This window comes from Mustelus asterias, chromosome 8, assembly GCF_964213995.1.
Source record: "Mustelus asterias chromosome 8, sMusAst1.hap1.1, whole genome shotgun sequence".
Classification (NCBI taxonomy): Eukaryota; Metazoa; Chordata; class Chondrichthyes; order Carcharhiniformes; family Triakidae; genus Mustelus; species Mustelus asterias.
In genome coordinates this window covers 21,052,182-21,074,607 of record NC_135808.1, presented here as the reverse complement: position 1 = coordinate 21,074,607, position 22,426 = coordinate 21,052,182, and the positions used below count along the sequence as shown (strand labels likewise).

The 22,426-nt window shown below is 44.8% G+C and overlaps 1 protein-coding gene across 1 annotated transcript in view; it reads left to right on the top strand.

Annotated features, from left to right (window-relative positions):
- LOC144496913 (complement C4-like) overlaps nt 1–22,426 on the top strand; it is a 124,421-nt gene that overhangs the window by 43,876 nt on the left and 58,119 nt on the right. The window contains exons 17-23 of the mRNA XM_078217530.1: nt 109–303; nt 4,760–4,874; nt 7,921–7,991; nt 9,072–9,211; nt 13,080–13,292; nt 18,719–18,770; nt 19,611–19,694. Of these exons, the coding sequence (XP_078073656.1) occupies nt 109–303; nt 4,760–4,874; nt 7,921–7,991; nt 9,072–9,211; nt 13,080–13,292; nt 18,719–18,770; nt 19,611–19,694 (870 nt within the window). The remainder of the gene's footprint in view (nt 1–108; nt 304–4,759; nt 4,875–7,920; nt 7,992–9,071; nt 9,212–13,079; nt 13,293–18,718; nt 18,771–19,610; nt 19,695–22,426) is intronic.

The window sequence follows — 22,426 nt, the reverse complement described above, 5'->3', positions numbered from 1 at the left end:
AATTGCACTGTAGGTGTTCTAATGATTCTTGATTCTGTAAAAAAAATGTTAAAGCAAGGCACAAGGTAAACCTAGCTGATCATTTATTTGGCTCTGTTTGTGTTCCAGCAAGTCAGTACAACAGCAGCCTTCTACGGGAGTGCTGCACTGATGGAATGATCACAATTCCCATGAAACATACCTGCAAAGATCGAGCAAAGAGAGTGAAAGACGAGGAATGCAGGAAGGTATTTCTCAATTGCTGCATGTTGGCTCTGCAGTTGAGGAATGACCAGGCAGTGTCGTCCGATGATTTGGCGAGAGGTACGTGTTCGCTGACAGGGGTCAAGGTGCAGGAGCAGCCCTTACTCAGCTTGGTGAACAAGCAAAGGTGCATCACTTTCAAGCAGAAACAACAATGAAAGAGATCTTTTACAACTCAAAAGTTTCGATTTTAAAATCAAAGCATAAATACAGAGAAAATAGGAGCAGGAGTCGGCTATTTGGCCCTTTGAGCCTGCTCCTCTGTCTCAATATCATATGGGGAGGTGATGGCCCAGTGTATTATCGGCGGACTATTAATCCAAAAACTCAGGTAATGCTCTGAGGACCCGGCTTCGAATCCCACCATGGCAGCTGGTGGAATTTGAATTCAGTAAAAAAAATCTGGAATTAAGAATCTACTGATGACTATTAAAACCATTGCCGATTGTCAGAAAACCCCATTTGGTTCACTAATGTCCTTTAGGGAAGGAAATCTGCCATCCTTACCTGGTCTGGCCTACATGTGCCTCCAGAGCCACAGCAATGCTCTCAACTGCCCTCCTAGGGCAAGTAGGGCTGGGCAATAAATGCTGGCCAGCCAGCAAAGCCCATGTCCCACGAATGAATTTTAAAATAAATCATACTCCAGCGCTCTCCCCATAGTCATTCATGCATTCTGAGTCCAGAGATCTATCTATTTCCTTTGTGTATATATATCCAGTGACTTGGTCTCAACAGCCTTTTTGTGTGAGCGAATTCCATAAGTTCACCACCCGCTGAGTGAAGAGCTTTCTCCTCAGCTCAGTCCTAAATGGTCTACCTTGTATCCTGATACTGTGACCCCTTGTTCTAGACACCCCCAGACAGGGGAAAAAAACATCATTGCATCCAGTCTGTCCAACCTTGTCAGAATTGTACACGTTCCAATGAGATCCCCTCTCATTAAACTCCAGTGAATACAGGCCCGGTCGACCCAATCTCCCCTCAAATGACAATCCTGTCATCCCAGGGATCTGTGCGGTGAACTTTCTCTGCACTCTGTCTATTTATTCCATCAAGTGACCAAAGCTGCACACAAAACCCCAGGATAAAAGCAAATTACTGCGGATGCTGGAATCTGAAACCAAAAGTGAAAATGCTGGAAAATCTCAGCAGGTCTGGCAGCATCTATAAGGAGAGAAAAGGGTTTTGAGTCCAGATGACCCTTTGTCAATGCTAAAAGGCATAGAAGCGCAAAACTCCAGGTGTGGTCTCAACAAGGCCCTGGACAGCTGCAGTAAGACATCTTTCCTCCTGTACTGAAGTCCGCTTGCACGGGCGGCACGGTAGCACAGTGGTTAGCACTGCTGCTTCACAGCTCCAGGGTCCCGGGTTCGATTCCCGGCTCGGGTCACTGTCTGTGTGGAGTTTGCACATTCTCCTTGTGTCTGCGTGGGTTTCCTCCGGGTGCTCCGGTTTCCTCCCACAGTCCAAAGATGTGTGGGTTAGGTTGATTGGCCAGGTTAAAAATTGTCCCTGAGATGCGTAGTTAGAGGGATTAGCGGGTAAATATGTGGGGGTAGGGCCTGGGTGGGATTGTGGTCGGTGCAGACTCGATGGGCCGAATGGCCTCCTTCTGCACTGTAGGGTTTCTATGATTTCTATGATTTCTAAGCAATGAAGGTCAACATACCATTTGCCTTCATAACTGCACGTTTGGATTTTGTCCAAGAATCTTTGAGGAACACTTTGTTTAGTAGCGATGGTGTTGAGAGTTGGCGAGGGGGCGCGTATTACTCGACACCCATCAGCTTAACGAACTCCCTGAAAATAAAGAAAGGGGAAGTTTGGGGGAAAAAGTCATCTTGGCAGTTGGAAAAACTGGGTAGTATTGAATCAACCGCCCAGTATTCATTGTGCGACTTTTAATGAACCAGACACGGTGGGCTGACTGCGCTATTTGTTGTCTGTGGTCGTTTGGGCCGAGCAGCAACCAGGACTTTTAGCTGTTCCTGGCAATGCAGCATCGCCCCTTTTAAATGATCAGGCAAGGTAAATAGGGGCCAATTTAATTACACTCACACATTCCTGTTTCCATGTTTATTCTTCCAGAAAAGGAGTTGATGGCTTCAATTTGCATTTTTCACTATTTTTCTTGCCATTGAAGTCAATGTTAAAAAAAGAGGGGCAGAATCATAAGATGGTTGCACTGAAACGATGGCGCAAAGTTCAAATCTCCAACAATAAATTAGTTACAGAGGGTTTTTTTAATTTCCTGGCATCACGTTTACTTGAAACATATTTACAGAAGAAAGGCATTTACCCTATTTGAAGCAGTAAAATTGTGCAACTCTTATCACAACTCATTGCTCTGGATCCTGGGGCTGTAAATCAGTGAAGCTGCCCTCATTCCCCTGTTATTACCCCACCCGGAACTGCGCAGAATGATGTGAGCATGCGCAAACTGATGCCTGTGATTCCACCTTTCTCCCATTGGGGACGCTGTTGAGGCACTTTCACAAACTGCAGACAATTGGCCCAAACATGCTGATTATTATTTCACTGTGAGGTGCTTGGTCGCCCCATTGAACCCCTTCAAAGATTTGCGTCCTGTTGCCTGAGTTTCACACTGCTAACTAGCATCGTGATTACCTGTGAACAAACTCGCTGGCCCAGAGAAACCGCTCACTAAACATTAACACGGTTACAGTTGGGCAGAAAATGGGGCACAGAACAGGTGGGACTGGATGGTCTGCCTGTTACATTCTCCAGCAAATACTGAGTCACATTGACTTCAGTGAACCCTCATCAAATGTGATATGTCCTGGAACAAAAACAGAAAGTGCTGGAAAATCTCAGCCGGTCTGACAACATCTGTGGGGAGAGAGAATGGAGCCAACGTTTCGAGTCCAGATGACCCTTTGTCAGAGCTTCTCCCCCCACAGATGCTGTCAGTCCTGCTGAGATTTTGCAGCATTTTCTGTTTTTGTTTCAGATTCCAGCAGTATGTTGCTTCTATCTCAGTGATTTGTCCTGTCGTGTGTCGCTGCCCATGTCCAGCGTGGCCAGTTCCAGCACGGAACAATTTGCAGGATTGGAAATCACGCCACTAATCCTTCCTTCGTAAGATACAGGTGCATAATTAGACCACTCGGCCCATCAAGTCCGCTCCGCCATTCGATCGTGGCTGATATGCTCCTCATCCCCATTTTCCTATTTAGCTATGAGGAGAGATTGGGTAAACTGGGGTTGTTCTCCCTGGAAAGACGGAGAATGAGGGGAGATCTAATAGAGGTGTACAAGATTATGAGGGGTATAGATAGGGTGAACAGTGGGAAGCTTTTTCCCAGGTCGGAGGTGACGATCACGAGGGGTCACGGGCTCAAGGTGAGAGGGGCGAAGTATAACTCAGATATCAGAGGGGTGTTTTTTACACAGAGGGTGGTGGGGGCCTGGAATGCGCTGCCAAGTAGGGTGGTGGAGGCAGGCACGCTGACATCGTTTAAGACTTACCTGGATAGTCACATGAGCAGCCTGGGAATGGAGGGATACAAACGATTGGTCTAGTTGGACCAAGGAGCGGCACAGGCTTGGAGGGCCGAAGGGCCTGTTTCCTGTGCTGTACTGTTCTTTGTTCTTTGTTCTTTGTTCCTGCCTTCTCCCCATGACCTTTCAACCCATTACCAATTAAAAATCTGTCTGACTCCTCCATAAATTTACTCACTGTCCCAGCATCCACCGCACTTTGGGGTGGCAAATTCCACAGATTCACAACCCTTTGGGAGAAGTAGTTTCTCTTCAACTCTGTTTTAACTCTCCGGGTCAGCACGATGACACAGTGATTTGCACTGCTGTCTCACAGCGTCAGTGACCCGGGTTCGATTCCCGGCTGGGTAAGTGTCTGTGTGGAGTTAGCACGTTCTCCCCGTGTCTGCGTGGGTTTCCTCCCACGCCTGAAAGACGTGCTGGTTCGGTGCATTGACCTGAACAGGCGCCAAGTGTGGCGACTGGGGGAATTTCACAGTAACTTCATTGCAGTGTTAATGTAAGCCTTACTTGTGACTAATAAATAAACTTTAAAGAACTTTAAGTTTGCTACCCCTTCTGCTAAACTATGACCTCTCATCCTAGAATGCCCTACCAGCGGAAGCATCCGCTCCACGTCTACTTTATCCATACCTTTTATCATCTTGTACACCTCAATTTGATCTCCCCTCATTCTTCTAAATTCCAGAGTGTGTCGGCCTAAACTGTTCAATCTCTCTTCATACGACAAACCCCTCATCTCTGGAATCAATCTCGTGAACCTCCCCTGAACTGCCTCCAATACCACTACATCTTTCCTCAAATACGGGGACCAAAACTGCACACAATACTCGAGGTACAGCCTCACCAATGCCTTGTATAGTTGCAACAATACTTCCTTATCTTTATATTCTATTCCTTTAGCTATAAATGCCAACACTCTATTCGCTTTCTTTATTATCTGCTGTACCTGCAAGTTACCTTTCTGTGACTCTCTTCCTCTCTTCTTTAGCGGCGGACGATGATGATAATGATATCTTTGATGACACCAAGCTCCAAATTCGTAGCAGCTTTCCAAAAAGCTGGCAATGGAACACGTATCACAACTTAGCTGCAAGTGAGCACATGTAAGGGACATCTCATGTTCAAGTGTAATGGGGGTAGTGGGGGATAACTTTGATTGAATGTCAATGATTCCCTGCAGGGATTGGCATGATTTTTCTTTCAGCTGAATTCAGCCGGCTTGTTTGAACTTTGCTCTGATCAGAGGGACTTTACCCAGGGGCCAAAGGCACTTGGTTCAATCTTTTCATTAATTACTTGGAGGAAATGATTTTCCATTCAGCACTGAAAGTTGGCAAAGCCGTGTAGTGAATTAGAGACAGTGAAAGGGGGAGGGGGAGGACTAAAAGTTTGCCGGGAGGTAGCGCCAAGGTCGTCAGCTTCAAGGGGGAACGAATGCCACTTATTGGGTGGCACGGTGACACAATGGTTGGCACTGCTGCCTCACAGCACCAGGGACCCAGGTTCAATTCTGTCTGTGTGGAGTTTGCACATTCTCCCCGTGTCTGCACGGGCTTTCTCCAGGTACTCCGGTTTCTTCCCACAGTCCAAAGATGTACGGGTTAGGTGGATTGGCCAGGCTAAATTGTCCCTTAGTATCAGGGGGATTAGCAGGGTAAATGTGTGGGGTTACGGGAATAGGGCCTGGGTGGAATTGTGGCCGGTGCAGACTCGATGGGCCAAATGGCCTCCTTCTGCACTGTAGGGATTCTATGATTCTATAAATGTTGTTTTTATGGATGATATAACCAAAGGACAGCACCTTCATTTATTAGTCACAAGTAGGCTTACATTAACACTGCAGGGAGAACGTGCAAACTTTTCACAGAGAGTGACCAAGGTGGGAATTGAACCTGCTTCGCTGGTGCCTGTAAGGCAGCAGTACTAACCACTGTGGCACCAGAGGGAGACCAGGATTAGATTCTTCATCGGCAACAGAGGTAACTGTGGGGGTTGGAAGGGAAACCGGTGAGCTGGCTTTATGACCCAGGCCAGAAAGTCCAAGGTGTTTTATGAAGATAGCCTAGACCTGAAGTTTTACCTTTGAATTTGGCATGAGCGTGAGAATCAGGGGCACCTTATGCATGTGGGCAGCACGGTGGCACAGTGGTTAGCACTGCTGCCGCACAGCGCCAGGAACCCGGGTTCAATTCCCAACTTGGGTCACTGTCTGTGTGGAGTTTGCACATTCTCCCCGTGTCTGCATGGGTTTCCTCCGGGCACTTCAGTTACCTCCCACAGTCCAAAAGACATGCTGGTTAGGTGGATTGGCTGTGCTAAATTCTCCTTCAGTGCACCCGAACAGGCACCGGACTGTGGCAACTAGGGGATTTTCACAGTAACTTCATTGCAGTGTTAACGTAAGCTGACTTGTGAATAATAAATAAACTTTACTTTAAGGTGTTTCACTCCAGGTATGATTCAAGGGACCCACTCGGAAGCTTTTATCAAACAAAGTTTATTGAAGAACACAGTTAAAATATAAGAATAAAAATAAGAAAAAGTAGTATTACTTTAACCAATCGCAATAAAACAGCCATAATATTGTATAAACCTATGAACAGCTAACTATACGATTCCAAATCAAATAATGCCCACAAACATACTGCTTCTCTGCTTAACACAAAAAAACTAGAATGCTCACGTGATCCTGGATTTTGGAGTTTTTTAACACCTGTTGTGAATTATTTCTTGGACTGTTGAACTAAAACGCTGAAGATTCCTAGTCCTGGAACTTTTAACATGCCTCTGGGAAGAGAGAGAGAAATAGAGAGACACCCTGCCTTCCTCCATGAGCTTCTAACGGCAACTCGCAGACAGCAGAATTTTCAACTCCAGAGAGAGGGAAACAACACTGCTTTTGTCTCAAGTCTAAACACCTTCTGAGCTGTTGGTACTAAAATCTTGCATTTTTCTGTGGAAAAAAAAAACTATCCATCCAGGCATCAACTGGCCTGTCCATCATCCCCAAGTCAAGCACAGGAGGAAACCCACACCGACACGAGGAGAATGTGCAGACTCCGCACAAACAGTGACCCAAGGTGAACCCACATCCCTGGTGCTTTGAGGCAGCAGTGCTAACCACTGTGGCACTGGAGGGAGGCCAGGGTTAGATTCTCGGTAGGCAACAGAGGTAATTGTGGGGGTTGGAAGTGAAACCGGTGAGCCGGCTGTTATGACCCAGGCCAGAAAGTCCAAGGTGTTTTATGAAGATAGCCGAGACCCTAAGTTTTACCTTTGAGTTTGACATGAAGTTGAGCAGAAGGTGTTTGACTCCAGGTATGATTCAAGTGACCCCAAGGGATCATTGAACCCCCAGGACACTGCATTAGCCCAGATTAAAAACAAACATGATGCCCATTATGTTGCTTCAGTCACAATTATAGAGGACACCGGCCACAGACAAAATGGTGTCAAAAATAAAATGCTAAGAGCTGCTTGAAAAAAACCTGCAAAAGACATGATTGAAACACATTTCTTAAAGACACAGTATCGTCACACTGTGAATACAGCATTGATTAACTGCAGAATAATGGAACTGGGTGCGTACAGTGTCAATTGAAGACAGCGGGGAGGCATTGAAGGAGGATAGTGTGTTGTACCTGGTTAAAAGTTGCAGAGGGGTTATAAAGGATGAGCTGGGCTGGTTTGTATTGATCACAGTTTCAGGCAGGCTGCAGGTTTGGGATAAACCTGATTTGAAAGAGTTTCAACATGGTACGTGGATTTTGCAGTTGGCAACATGTTCAACAACTTTGAATCGAAAAGATGTTTTTTTCCGACGGGCGGTAGCTTGTGTGGTAAACCACAGTTATCTGTGGTGGTTAACCATTGTAGTTAGTATTTCTCAGTACCTGTATATGTGGCACATCCCTGTCGGTTCCGCCCAAGTCTCCTCCCCCTGGTCTGGGTATAAAGGCGGTGGCTCCACCCCCCTTGCTCTCAGTACAGACCAGATCACCGACAGGGATGGCTCCAAGTTCTTGCCAATAAAAGCCCATTTGTCTTGCTCTCAACTAGTCTCAGCTCGATTGATAGTGCATCAGCTTGCAAGGAGGGAAGCGGCATTTTCATCAGCTCATTTGCTATTCATATTCTCATTGATTCTAGGATTGATATCCTCATCCCTGATTCCATCACAACGTGGGAGGTCCAGGCGGTTGGCATATTTCAGAGCAAAGGTGAACAACGTCACTGGTCTCACCTGACCTTGTGCGGTGATGATATTAAATTATGCTGCTGACTATAATTATGATGATAACTTTGCTTCGTCCCCCGCAGCATCAACTTCACATCTTGTTTCACCAACCACTTATGAATGGGAAAGACATTATGTTTATATGGTATAGAGTCAGAGTCATAGAGGTTTCCAGCTTGGAAACAGGCCCTTTTGACCCAACTTGTCCATGACACCCTTTTTTTTAACCACTAAGCTCGTCCCAATTTCCTGCGTTTGACCCATATCCCTCTGTACCCATCTTACCCATGGAACTGTCTAAATGCTTTCTAAAAGACAAAATTGTACCCGCCTCTATTACTACCTCTGGCAGCTTGTTCCAGACACTCACCACCCTCTGTGTGAAACAATTGCCCCTCTGTATCCTTTTGTCTCTCTCCCCTCTCGCTGCAAAGAAATTCATACTTTTTTCTTAGATGGCAGGGTGAAATAGATAACGGTGATTTAGCATCCCTCTTTATACCCCGCCTCATTCTGTCGGCAGTTTTGTTTCCAAGTGAGTTTGAATGCCAGTCTGTGTATATTTCAGTTTCATGCAATCACACCTTAATATCAGAAGCACGTTCTAAAAACCTGTTTTTTTTTCACAAGGTACAAAACATCTCTGTATCTGTGTGGGTCTCCTCCTGGTGATCTTGTTTCCTTCCACGGTCATAATATGTGTGGGTTAGGTTGCTTGGCCAAGCTAAATTGCCCCCTAGTGTCCCAAGATGTGAAGGTTAGGGGGATTAATAGGGTAAATACATGGGTTTACGGGGATAGGGCCTGGGTAAGATGCTCCGCCAGAGACTCAGTGCAGACTCAATGGGCCGAATGGCCTCCTTCTGCACTGTGGGATTCGATGATTCTATGATTCACGGGCAAAGCAGAGAAGCTGTAAAACTGCTGATTGGACGCATCAAGGTTCTTCCTGAGTCAAACATTCTAAACAGCGCCTGTGTGTATTTCTTGGAAAATAATTTTCTGAGTGATCCTCTATAATCTGTTACTAAAATACATCTCAAATCGTTATTTTTACCACAAGGGTTTTGTGTTGCGGAGCCGAAGAAGCTGAAAGTTTTCAAGGAATTTTTTGTCGACTTGCGGTTACCATATTCAGTCAAAAGAAATGAGCAACTGGAAGTGAGAGCGATACTGTACAATTATCACAGCAAAAATCTGACGGTAAGATCTGAAATTAACTGAGCTGTTAGCAAGAATGATCAATTTCAGCAAGTAAACACATTGGATGAAATAATTGTTTTGCAAAACCAAAATAGGTTCCATAAGTCAAAGCACATGTCGTTACAACTCCGAGTCATGTCTCTGACGACACAGATCTGCACAAAACCTAGTTGAAGTTATTTTTTCAAAGATTCATAGACATTTACAGCACAGCACAGAAGAAGGCCATTTGGCCCATCATGTTCAGGCCGGTCAACAAATATCAGGCCACACTAATCCCATTTTCAAGCACTTTGGCCCAAAGCCCTGGAAGGGATGGCGACGCAAGTGACTATCTCAATACTTCTTCAATATTACGAGAGTTTATGACTCAACCACCCATTCAGACCATTAGTTCAAAACTTCCACCACCCACTGGGTGAAAAGGTTTCACCTCAATTCCCCTCTTCGCCTTCTACCACGTACCTGAACTCTATGCACCCTGCTCATTGACTCCTCTACGAATGGAAAAATATCCTATCCATCCTATCCATCCTGCTCATTATCTTATACATCTCCATCAAGTCCCCTCTCAACCTTCGCTGCCCCAAGGAAAACAGCCCAAACCTATCCAATCTCTCCCCCAACCCAGGCAGCATCCTGCTGAATCTCCGCTGTGCCCTCTCCAGTGCAATCTCATCCCTTCCTATAATGTGGTGACCAGACTTCGTCTGTTAATTACAGCTACCTGGGACGGCACAGTGGTTAGCACTGCTGCTTCACAACGCCAGGGACCAGGGTTCGATTCCTGGCTTGGGTCACTGTGTGGAGTTTGCAAGTTCTCCCCATGTCAATGTGGGTTTCCTCCAGGTGCTCCAGTTTCCTCCCACATCATTAAAAATGTGCTGGTTAGGTGCGTTGACCATGCTAAATTCTCCCTCAGTGTACCCAAACAGGTGCCGGAGTGTAGCGACTAGGGGATTTTCACAGAAACTTCATTGCAGTGTTAATGTAAGCGTTACTTGTGACTAATAAAAAACCAATAAATGATGCAAGTGAGAAATGCAAAATATTAACCATAATTTATCAAACAAATATTGGCAATTCCATGTGCATCAATCTAATACCTCAATGGTGTAAGTTAAATGAAACATAATGGTTAAAAAAAATTTTAAACTGCGTGGGTGATGATATTAGCTGTGTTTTGCGTGTTGCCATTTGGCAGGCAGATTTTGGATAAACATTTCCACACTGGACAGACTTGTGGGATGAAATATCACTTTCATTACTGAGCCTAAAACAACAGATAATGAATGAATTGCCAGTTTGACACATTGGTACCATCTTTGCTCATTTGAAGTTAAAGAAGCGAAAATCGAGTGGTGTGTTAAACTGGTGTGTGATCCACTACCTTAATTCTTCCACTTGACACTTTGCGGTGTCGAAGACAGGAGGCAAGGTGGCTCAGTGGTTAGCACTGCTGCCTCACAACCCCAGGGGCACAGGTTCAATTCCAGCCTTGGATCACTGTCTGTGTGGAGTTTGCACGTTCTGCCCCGTGTCTGCGTGGGTTTCCTCCGGTTTCCTCCCACAGTCCAAAGATGTGCGGGATAGGTTGATTGGCCATGCTAAATTGCCCCTTAGTGTCAGGGGGATTAGCAGGGTAAATAGGGCCTGGGTGGCATTGTGGTCGGTACAGACTCGATGGGCCGAATAGCCTCCTGCACTATAGGATCCTATGATTCTATGATTCTACCAACTGACCCTAGTGCCAGGGGGATTAGCAGGGTAAATGTGGGTTACGGGAATAGGGCTTGGATGGGGTTGTGGTCGGTACTGACTCGATGGGCCGAATGGCCTCCTTCTGTACTGTATGGATTCGAACAGCTTTTAATAGGGCGGCTTGGGAAAATATATGCAAATTATTATCTATCTTCTTTTCATTAATTTTCAACTAAAAATATGTATTTGGACAACAGAATGTTCAAATCTGGAATAGAATGTGGTAATATTATGTGGCTAAACAGCCTAATCGACTTAACAAACTTTCTTTTTCATTTATGTCAGGCCTTTCACAGCCTCAGGAACCTCAAATTGACAGCTATTGCAAGCGGTTTTGAAGTATAGTCACTGTTGCAATGCAGGGAACAGTCATTTCGGGCACTGCAACCCCCACTAACAGCAGAATTATTGTCCAAAACCAATCTTGGTGACTGTGATAAGGGGCTAGATTTTGGCGTGGATCCTTGGTCAACTCCCATCCCCTCCTTCGAAGGGTGCCCCAGGATCTTTAAAGTTCAAGGGTGAAGCTCGGCTTAGTATCCCATTTTAAAGCGGTCGGCGCTGACAGTTCATCGCGCCCCCAGCATTGTCCATCAGTCCAGTTTCTGCTATGATCAAGTCTCTGCAGAGGGACTTGTACCCATAATCTTCAGACTCCGAATGGGAGCGCTGCCATCGTCAACCTGGTTGACGGCTCAATGAAAAGTCTTTCAGATTGGGCTATAATGCAAAGCGAGCCAGGCTGAAATCAAGCAGTTTGGTTCAGGCAGAAAGTCCCTGAGTATCCTTCAGACAGAGGGAGATAGTTTGTTGGTATGCAAGGGGATGCAAGGTTATCATGGGCAGGCGGGAATGTGAAATTGAGTTTACAATCGCGTCAGCCATGATCTCAGTGAATGGTGGAGAGGGCTTGAGGGGCCGAATGGCCCGCTACTGCTCTTAATTCATTAGTAAATGCCACATGGCCACTTATTTCCAGTCTGACTTAATTCATATTGCAGTGACGCTCGGGATGTTGTAATGCCGATTTGATCGCTGCGGTTGTTAAGCCGCCAGTTAGATAAACTTACCTCAGAAGGGAGGATTTCAAGCTGATATCAAGGATGCTGCAGATGTCCTTGACTTCAGTTAAACCGAGACCTAATCTGCCCTCCCAGGTGGGTGAGAAAGATCCCATGGCCTTGCAGTGAAGAGGAGCAGTGAGGATCTCCTTGTTATGTCGTCCTCAAGCAATATCACTAAAAAAGATAGTTTCTGTCTCTTTGGTGATTGGTTGTGCACAGATGGAGTGTTGGTTTCTCAAGTTAGTACAGTGTCTGCACTTCAACGGTACTTTAATGGCTGGAAGACACTTTGAGATGGCATGAAGCCATTAAACTAGTAACAAAAATACAAGGCCTATTTATACCACCAATAGAATCCCTACAGTGAGAAAGAGGCCATTCGGCCAATCGAGCCTGCATCAACAACAATCCCACTCAGGCCCTACCCCGTGAGCCCAAGTATTTCCCCTGCCAATCTTCCTGACTCAAAGGGGCAATTCAGTGTGGCCAATCCCACCTAACATGCACATCTTTGGAGTGTGGTAGGAAACCGGAGCACCCGGAGGAAACCCATGCAGACACAGGGGTGAAAGTGCAAACTTGACACAGTCACCTGCGGTCGGATTCGAACTTATGTCCCTCACGCTGTGACACAGCAGAGCTGACCACTGTGCCACCAAATGCAGCTTCTCAACAATAGTGCACATTCAGCCTCTTGCATTCAGGGAATGAAGTCAATGTAAACTGTTTGTACCCCTCTCGCAACTTGCCTTTCCAACAAAGGCAGTAATGGACATCGATAACAAACAAAACCTTTGCATGAGGTCTGAACTCAATTGTCTGACTTTGATTTAAATCAAGGAAGTAACATTGGCTCTTCGAATTATCAAGCTGAAAAGGTTTTCCGAACCAAAATGGTCTGAGGAGGTGATCGGTTCTCTGTTCATTTACGTCCATCCAAAATCTGTCACATGCCACTGTTTGCTTCCAACATGCTTTGATAGATTTCCTTTCATTTGCCATCTGCGATAATCACACATCTTTCTTTTTAATATTACACCCAGGTGAAGGTCTATATGAAGCCCATGGATAATCTTTGTAGTGCGGCCACAAGCCAGGAACATAAAAGAACTGTGACTGTTCAAAAAAACTCGGCCTACCCCATATACTTCTCTGTTGTTCCACTAAGCATTGGCATTATTCCAATCACTGTGATTGTGTATGGCACTGGTGATGAGATAGTAACTGATGCCATTACAAAGAGGTTGAACGTTCTGGTGAGTGGAAATTATTCAACGCATTTTCTTTTCTCAAGCATTTTTTAAAAATGTATTCATTCATGGATGTGGGTGTCACTGGCTGGGCCAGCATTTATTGCCCATTCCCCTGAAGGCATTTAAGGGTCAACCACATTGCTGTGGCTCTGGAGTCACATGTAGGCCAGACCAGGTAAGGACGGCAGATTTCCTTCCCGAAGAACATTAGTGAACCAGATGGTTTTTTTTACGACAATTGACGATGGTTTCATGGTTATCATTAGACTTATAATTCCAGGTTTTTATTGAATTCAAATTTCAGTCTGAGGTCACGTACCAACTGATTCAAGAACAGCTTCTTCCCTGCTGCTGTCAGACTTTTGAATGGTCCTCCCTCACATTAAGTTGATTTTTCTCTACACCCTAGCTATGACTGTAATCCTACATTCTGGACTCTCTCGTTTCTTTCTCTATGAACGGTATGCTTTATCTGTATAGCGCGCAAGAAGCAATACTTTTCACTGTATGTTAATACATGTGACAATAATAAATCAAATCAAATCAAATCTAATCACCATCTACCATGGTGGGATTCAAATCTGGGTCCCCAGAACGTTACAGAATCACAGAATTACAGAATCACAGAATACTACAGTGCAGAAGGGGCCCTTCAGCCCATCGAGTCTGCACCGATGCATGAAATACCTTGCCCTGCCCACCTAATCCCACTTGCCAGCACTTGGCCCATAGCCTTGAATGTTATGACGTGCCAAGTACTCATCCAGGCACTTTTTAAAGGATGTGAGTCATCCCGCCTGCACCACCCTCCCAAGCAGCGCATTCCAGACCGTCACCACCCTCTGAGTAAAAAGGTTTTTCCTCAAATCCCCCACCGTAAACCTCCCACCCCTCACTTTTAACTTGCTTCTCCTTGTAACTGACCTTTCAACTAAGGGGAACTGCTGCTCCCTATTCACCCTGTTCATGCCCCTCATAATCTTGAATGCATCAATCAGGTCACCCCTCAGTCTTCTCTGCTCCAACCCTGGGTCTTTGGACGACTAGTCCAGCGACAATACCACTATGCCATCGCCTCCCCTACCTACCTATCATTAAGAATCCTTTGTAAAATAGGCAATTCTTGTAAACTTACTTGATGCACCGTTTGGTTAATTCTTCATCACACATTTCTCACATTTCCAATGGGAATTGCCGTATCAGGTCTTCAGGCTTAACTCTGAGAAATGTAAGATTTCCAAATTTCCGATGACCACATACTGGGTGCAATTGGGTGGGGTGAGGACAATGTTTAAGGGGCCTCATGGTGATTGATTTGATTTATTATTTCACACGTATTAGTATACAGTGAAAAGTGTTGTTTCTTGTGCGCTATACAGACAAAGCATACCGTTCATAGAGAAGGAAAGGAGAGAACGCAGAATGTAGTGTTATAGTCATAGCTAGGGTATAGAGAACGATCAACTTAATGTGAGGTAGGTCCATTCAAAACTCTGATGGCAGCAGGGAAGAAAGTGTTTTAGAGTCGGTTGGACGTGTCCTCAGACTTTTGCATCTTTTTCCCGACGGAAGAAGGTGAAAGAGAGAATGTCCGGGCTGTGTGGAGTCCTTCATTATGCTGGCTGCTTTTCCGAGGCAGCAGGAAGTGTAGACAGTGTCAATGGGTGGGAGGCTGGTTTGAGTGTTGGATCGGCTTCGTTCACGACCCTTTGTGGTTTCTTCTGTAGGCAATGGATGTGATGTAGTGAAGTTGAGCAAGTGGGCAAACACGTGGCAGTTGTAGTTTAACATTGATTGGTGTGAAGTTGTCCACTGCTGCAGGAAAAACAGAATGGTGAAGGATTATTGAAATGGTGATATATTGGGAAATGTAGATGTGCAAAATGGACCTGTACCTCCTTGTACATCAGTCATTGAAAGCAAGCGTGCAGGTACAGCAAGCAGTGAGGAAGGCAAATGGTATTGTGGCCTTCACTGCAAAAGGATTTCAGTACAGGAGCAAAGAAGCCTTACTGCAGCTGTACAGCACCTTGGTGAGGTCACATCTGGAGGATTCTGTGTTGCTTTGGTCTTCTTATCTAAGAAAATGTATACTTTCCATAGGGAGAGTGCAGTGAAGGTTCACCAGACTGATTCCTGGGATGGCGGAATAGTGGTCTGAGGAGAGATTGGGTCGACTGGGCCTGTATTCACTGAAGTTTAAAAGAATGAGGGGGACCTCACTGAAATATATAAAATCTTGACAGGGCTCCACATAATGGATGCAGGGATGATGTTTCCTCTGGCTGAGGTTGGGGGGGGAAGAGGTCCAGAACAAGGGGTCACCATCTCAAGATAGGGGAATGACGATTTAGGACTGAGATGGGGAGAAGCTTCTTCACAGAGATGGTGAACCTGTCCAATTCTCTACCACAGAAGGCTGTGAATGCCAAGTCTCTCAATATAATAGGTTGGGACTTTATTCCCTGGAGCGCAGAAGAATGAGGGGAGATTTGATAGAGGTGTATAAGATTTTGATGGGTATAGATAGAGTGAATGCAAGCAGGCTTTTTTCACTGAGGCTAGGGGAGAAAAAAACCAGAGGACATGGGCTGAGGGTGAAAGGAGAAGAGTTTAAAGGGAATATTGAGGGGGGCTTCTTCACGCAGAGTGTGGCGGGAGTGTGGAATGAGCTGCCGGATAAAGTGGAAAATGCTTTTAACATTTAAGAGAAACTTGGATGGGTTCATGGATGAGAGGGGTGTGGAGTGATATGGTCCAAGTGCAGGTCAGTGGGACTAGGCAAAAAATGGTTCGGCACAGACAAGAAGGGCCAAAAGGCCTGTTTCTGAGCTGTAATTTTCTATGGTTCTTTCTATATTTAAGAAGGAAATAGGTAATATTTCTAGACACTGAAGATATCAAGGGATATGGGGTGCGCGATGGAGTATGGCATTGAAATAGAAGATCAGCAATGATCGTATTGAATGGTAGAGCAGGCCCTACAGGCCGAATGGCCGACTCCTGTTCCTCATTCCAATGAGTCTATGTTCACTAATGCATTAGGCAATATAGTTGCAGCATCTGGCCATCAGCTTGCACCATGGCTTGAATTTCAGGAGAACTTTACCCTAAGTTTCAGACAATCACATGATGGCAGGGGGCACAATATTGGGTTCATAGCCTACTGGAGTTTACTTTGCATTGAAATACATGGACAGCAATATAGGGCAGGATGTGCCTTCAGCATTTCTCCTGATCCCATGTATTTCCTGTCAGCAGGGTTTAGTTCAAAACTATCCAAAATGAGACAAGCACGTTACTGTGCTGTCTGCATCCTGACTGAGATTGTTTTCATCAATCCCTGTTTTATTGACTTAAGGTGAGGTGATGGCCGAGTGGTATTATCACCAGACTATTAATCCAGAAACTCAGCGAATGTTCTGGGGACCCAGGTTCGAATCCCATCAAGGCAACTGGTGGAATTTGAAGTCAATAAAAAATATCTGGAATTAAGAAGCAACTGATGACAATGAAACCATTGATTATCGGAAAAGCCCATCTGGTTCACGAATGTCCTTTAGGGAAGGAAATCTGCCGTCCTTACCTGGCCTGGCCTACATGTGACTCCAGAGCCACAGCAATGTGGTTGACTCTCAACTGCACTCCAAAGGCGACTTGGGATAGGTGATAAATGCTGGCCAGCCATGAATGAATAAAACACAAATGAATAAAACAAGAGACACTTAAGCAGTTACATGTTGAAGGGGATAAATAGCAGAGCAGTTAGATTGCCAGGATAGTCGTCCTAAATTAATGGCGTATGAGGATGTGGTCAAATAACCAGGAAATTTAAATTCAATTAATCAAATGAATTTTGCTTTATTTTTAAAGTTATCAGCAATGGTGACCATGCAGTATCAGAATGTTGTAAAAGCCCTTTTGGTTCGCCAATGTCCCTTAGGGAAGGAAATTTGCTTTCATACCCATCTGGCCCATCTGTCTCCAAACCAAGAGATATGTGGTTGACTCTTATCTGCCCTTGTAATGATTGCATTCGAAAAGGTGACTGACCCTACCTTCTCAATGGCACCATGATGACATGCCAACGACTCTTGTGTTCCATGAAAGAATAATCTACTGGGAGTCTGGATTGTTGGAAGTTTGACCCACGGTGCATTGCATCTTAATTTTCTTAGGCCATGCATAGAGCTTCCGTGAACAAAGCAATATCATTCTCAACTTAAAACAAAGGCAAACTGTTGCTGACTTCAGAAGCCTGAGTTAAAAACATAAAAATCTGGATAATATACTCAGCAGGCCTGGTAGCATCTGTGGGGAGAGAAACAGAGTCAATGTTACATGTTTGCTACCTTTCATCAGTTAACATTATGTTACCCTATACATGCATGTTCTCTCCATTCTGGTTTCAGAACATACTTCTTCTAGCATCTTAAATTGACCGGAGCTGAAAAGTATCTTTAATTAATTAAGCAAATCTTTCAGGATGTATTTTTTTTCTTGTAAAATTCAACAGCTCGCACATGATATTAAAACAAGGTTTTGTCGCACTTAATTCAAAAATGAGGTAACGGGTATATTAACTCTGCCCAACTTCACCTCTGGAGGTTTGACCACCCGTTTTGTTCTTATTATTCATTAGATATGGGCATAGCAGGCTGCACCGGCATTTATTGCCCATCTCTTGAACTGAGTGGCATGTTAGACCATTTCAGGGTGCACCTGGAGTCACATGACATTTAGGCCAACAGATTTCCTTCACTGAAGTGCATCAAATGTTTTTATTGGACAATGGTTTCATGGTCGTCATTAGACTTTTAATTCCAGAATTTAATTGAATTTAGATTAGGCCATGCTCGGATTTGAACCCAGTGACAAATTACATTTACAATAACCATTACAAATCCAGTGACAATACCCCTATGCCACCACCTGCCCCAATGTAAAAGCGTGCCAAGGAATACTTATAAAAAGAATCATTGACATTAAAAAATGGGCATCCCGTCTTCAGCATTCTTTACCTTCAAAGGCTACTTTCTATCTAAAATGTTAAGAAAAACTTCACCAACGGTCAGCCGAACTGTTTCTTTTCGTAATGTAATGACTTGTTGGGCCCGATTTTACCATCAAGTGTGAAAACTTGGTAAAGTCGGGTGTGAGGCGAGTAGCGGAATCCGCGCCCACCTCTGTGCCAGTTCCCCTTTTACCAAGGCCTAAAAATGGCCACGATCGGGATTGCTGATATTTTTTCAGGCTGAGTGCGTATAGGGGCGCCTGAGAATGGGCCTAAAAGTCGGACCTGAAACACTCCCAGTTTCAAGTCTGCCCAGCACTTAGAATCAAAATGGTAAAATAGGGCCTGTTATCTTCTGTTCCATGAATAGTTATTTTTTGCATTCAATTGTGGATCTCTTGGATTCTTTACATAGGGAGAAGGAATCCTGAAGACTGAAGATAGAAGCTTTTCCATCGATCCACGTGGCAAGTATTGGGCTGCTTTTAGAACCAATTTTATGGCAAATGATAACAGAAATGTATATTCATAGAGAGTGGCAGCACAGGTGGAGAGGGTGGTAAAGAAGGCATATGGCATGCTTGCCTTTATTGGACGGGGCATAGAATATAAAAGTTGGCATATGATGTTGCAGCTGTATAGAATGATGGTTAGGCCACATTTGGAATACTGCGTCCAGTTCTGGTCGCCACGCTACCAGAAGGACGTGGAGGCTTTGGAGAGAGTACAGAGAAGGTTTACCAGGATGTTGCCTGGTATGGAGGGTCTTAGCTATGAGGAGAGATTGGATAAACTGGGGTTGTTCTCCCTGGAAAGACGGAGGATGAGGGGCGACCTAATAGAGGTGTATAAAATTATGAAGGGCATAGATAGAGCGGACAGTGGGAAGCTTTTTCCCAGGTCGGAGGTGACGAACACAAGGGGTCATGGATTCAAGGTGAGGGGGGGCAAGGTTCAACACAGATGTCAGGGGGACGTATTTTACACAGAGGGTGGTGGGGGCCTGGAATGCATTGCCAGGCAAGGTGATTGAGGCGGACACGCTGGGATCGTTTAAGACTTATCTAGATAACCACATGAACAGACTGGGAATAGAGGGATACAAAAGAATGGTCTAGTGGGCACATGAGCGGCACAGGCTTGGAGGGACGAAGGGCCTGTTTCCTGTGCTGTAGTGTTCTTTGTTCTTTGTTTGTTCAGTGGCATGATTAGGTTTAACTAATTGTCTGACAGTAAATAGATATTAGAAATATTTCATGTGCAATAAGCATCATTGCTTATTTCTTCTTTGTTTTAATTTCTATTAGTGAAGACATCATATCAAATATTTGAAGAAATTCCTTCTAACATGGTTCCAGATACCAAATCCTACCTTTATGTTCGTGCAAGAGGTAACTAATCCTTTGCTATTGAGGGAGGGACTCTGACATCAGTTACTATTTCTGATGTTTATCTGTGTTTATCAATGGAAGTTGAATAATTTTTCCTGAACTTCTTATTTGTAGTTCCTATTTTCTCGAAAATACAAATTAGCAAAAGGGGGGGCCAGCATGGTGGCACTGCCTCGCAGTGCCAGGGACCCGGATTCAATTCTGGCCTTGGCTTTCCTGTGTCTACCTATGTTTCCTCCGGGTGATCCAGTTTCATCCCACAGTCCAAAGATGTGTGTGTTAGGTGGATTGCCCATGCTAAAATTGCCCCTTAGTGTGTCAATATTTATAGCTTGGGGTGGCGGCTGGGGGGGTGGGGGGGGGGGGTGGGGTCGGGGTAGCTGGGTAAATACGTAGGGTTATGGGTTAGGGCTGAGGTGGGATGCTCTGTCAGAGAGTCGGTGTAGACACAAAGGGCCGAATGACCTCCTTCTGTGCTGTAGAGATTCTATAGTTGCAATGAATATTTGATCAGATCAGCAATCACCATAAAGATTGGAGCTTTTTAAATTTGCTGATATTTTGATCTGTGAATGTAATGTGTTAGAGAAGATCCCCCCCCCAGGGTCAATTAAGGAATTAACCAGAATTAATCCAGAAACTCAGCTAATGATTTGGGGACCCAGGTTCAAATCCCACCACGGCAGATGGTGGAATTTAAATTCAATGTTAAAAAAATCTGGAATTAAGGATCTACTGATGACCATGTAACCATTGTTGATTGTCGGAAAAACCCCATCTGGTTCACTAATGTCCTTTAGGGAAGGAAATCTGCCATCCTTACCCGGTCTGGCCTACATGTGACTCCAGAGCCACAGCAATGTGGTTGACTCTCAACTGCCCTCCAAGGGCAACTCGGGGTGGGCAATAAATGCTGGCCAGCCAGCGATGCCCATGTCCCACAAATGGATTAAATTTAAAAAAACAAGTTCATGTCAGAGAGAGTTTATCGGTGCTACATTCAATAATACATTTATAATGAGCCTGTAGCAGAGGTTGTCACATCTATACATATGGAACGTCTCTCTCAATCCTGAATCCTTCTAATCAGTTTTGTTTTTCTGTTAAGGTTAATAGTTTATTGTGCTAAAATGGGCTCTAGGAGTCGGGAGTTCAAACTAAAAATGCAACACATTTTATTCTGATGGTATGTATAATAATTGTTAAGCCCATGACATTCCGGCAGCATTTAACTGCACAAGGCATCCAGGAGCAATAGCACAATTATAGTCAATAGAAATGAGAAGAATAAAATCTCCATTGATTGGAGACACGCCATCCACAAAGGAGTAGCATTGTTGTTGAAGGACCTTAATCATATCGGGACTAAGATGTCACTTCAGGTGCTCCTCAGAGAAGACACAATCCAAACCATCTTCAGATGCTTCAGCAATGACTTCCCTTCAACCATTAAGTGAGAAGTGGCGGTGTTTGCTGATGAAGCAAGTCTTCAATACCTTTCACAACTTCCCAGATGCTGAAAGTACTCCATGTTCATATGCAGCAAGACCTAGACAACAATGGGACTTGGGCTGCTATGCGGCAAGTAGTGTGTGGGCCACACAAGTATCAAGCAATGACCGTCTCCAACAAAAGTTGAACAACTGCAATTGGAGGGGTGAAAGGTGCCTCCTGAGTTAAAAGAAACATTTTCTTCAACCCATAGAAAGAACTGGAGATTCCCACATAGAGGGAAGAAAGTTTTATCTCTCATTGACTGATGAAAATGCCAACTGGAAACTAAACTCGGTGAGATGTGAAGGCGGCAGAAAAGATTTACAACAAGGGACTTCGATGGGGAGGCAACAGCCGAGTGATATTATCGCCAGATTATTAATCCAGAAACTCAGCTAATGTTCTGGGGACCTGGGTTCGAATCCCGCCATGGCAGAATTTGAATTCAATATTCGAAATATCTGGAATTAAGAATCTACTGATGACCATGAAATGCATTGCCGATTGTCGGAAAAACCTATCTGGTTCACTAATGTCCTTTAGGGAAGGAAATCTGTCGTCCTTACCTAGTCTGGCCGACATGTGACTCCAGAGCCACGGCAATGTGGTTGACTCTCAATTGTCCTCAGGCAATAGGGATGGGCAATAAATGCTGGCCAGGCAGCGACGTCCAAATCCCACAAGTGTTCCATGGTTAGGATGGAGAAACTAATTTTGTTCTCCTTGGAGAAGAGCAAGTTGAGGGGGGGGGTTCAAAAATCACAAGGTGTCTAGGCAGAATAAGTAGAGAAAGAGAGTGAGGGACTGGTCTCCTTGGTGGAAGCTGCCAATACTGGAGAACACCAACTTAATGCCATTGACAATGAACACGATGCAGCAAGCGGTTTGTGATGTATGTCCGAAAGGGTGCTGGAGACAGATTTAACTGCAACTGTGAAAGGAAAATTAGAAAAGCCCTTGAATGGGGACCATACAGGGCTATAGGTGGGTAGGGGGATTAGGGCAGTTGTTCTTGCAGCCAACCGGCATGGTCTCAGGGACAGAATGGCCATATATACTGCACGAATTCTATGATGCTTTGGTTCAATGATATGCATCAGGGGAAGTTAACTGCTCCTGAATGTATTGTAATTGTATGATTGCAAAGCAGCTAGCACATAGTGATGGAGGCTGCCCTACATCCTCGACTTTCACGACAGTGCATGCAGCTGTGGGACCCTGACAGGCAAATGTTTTCC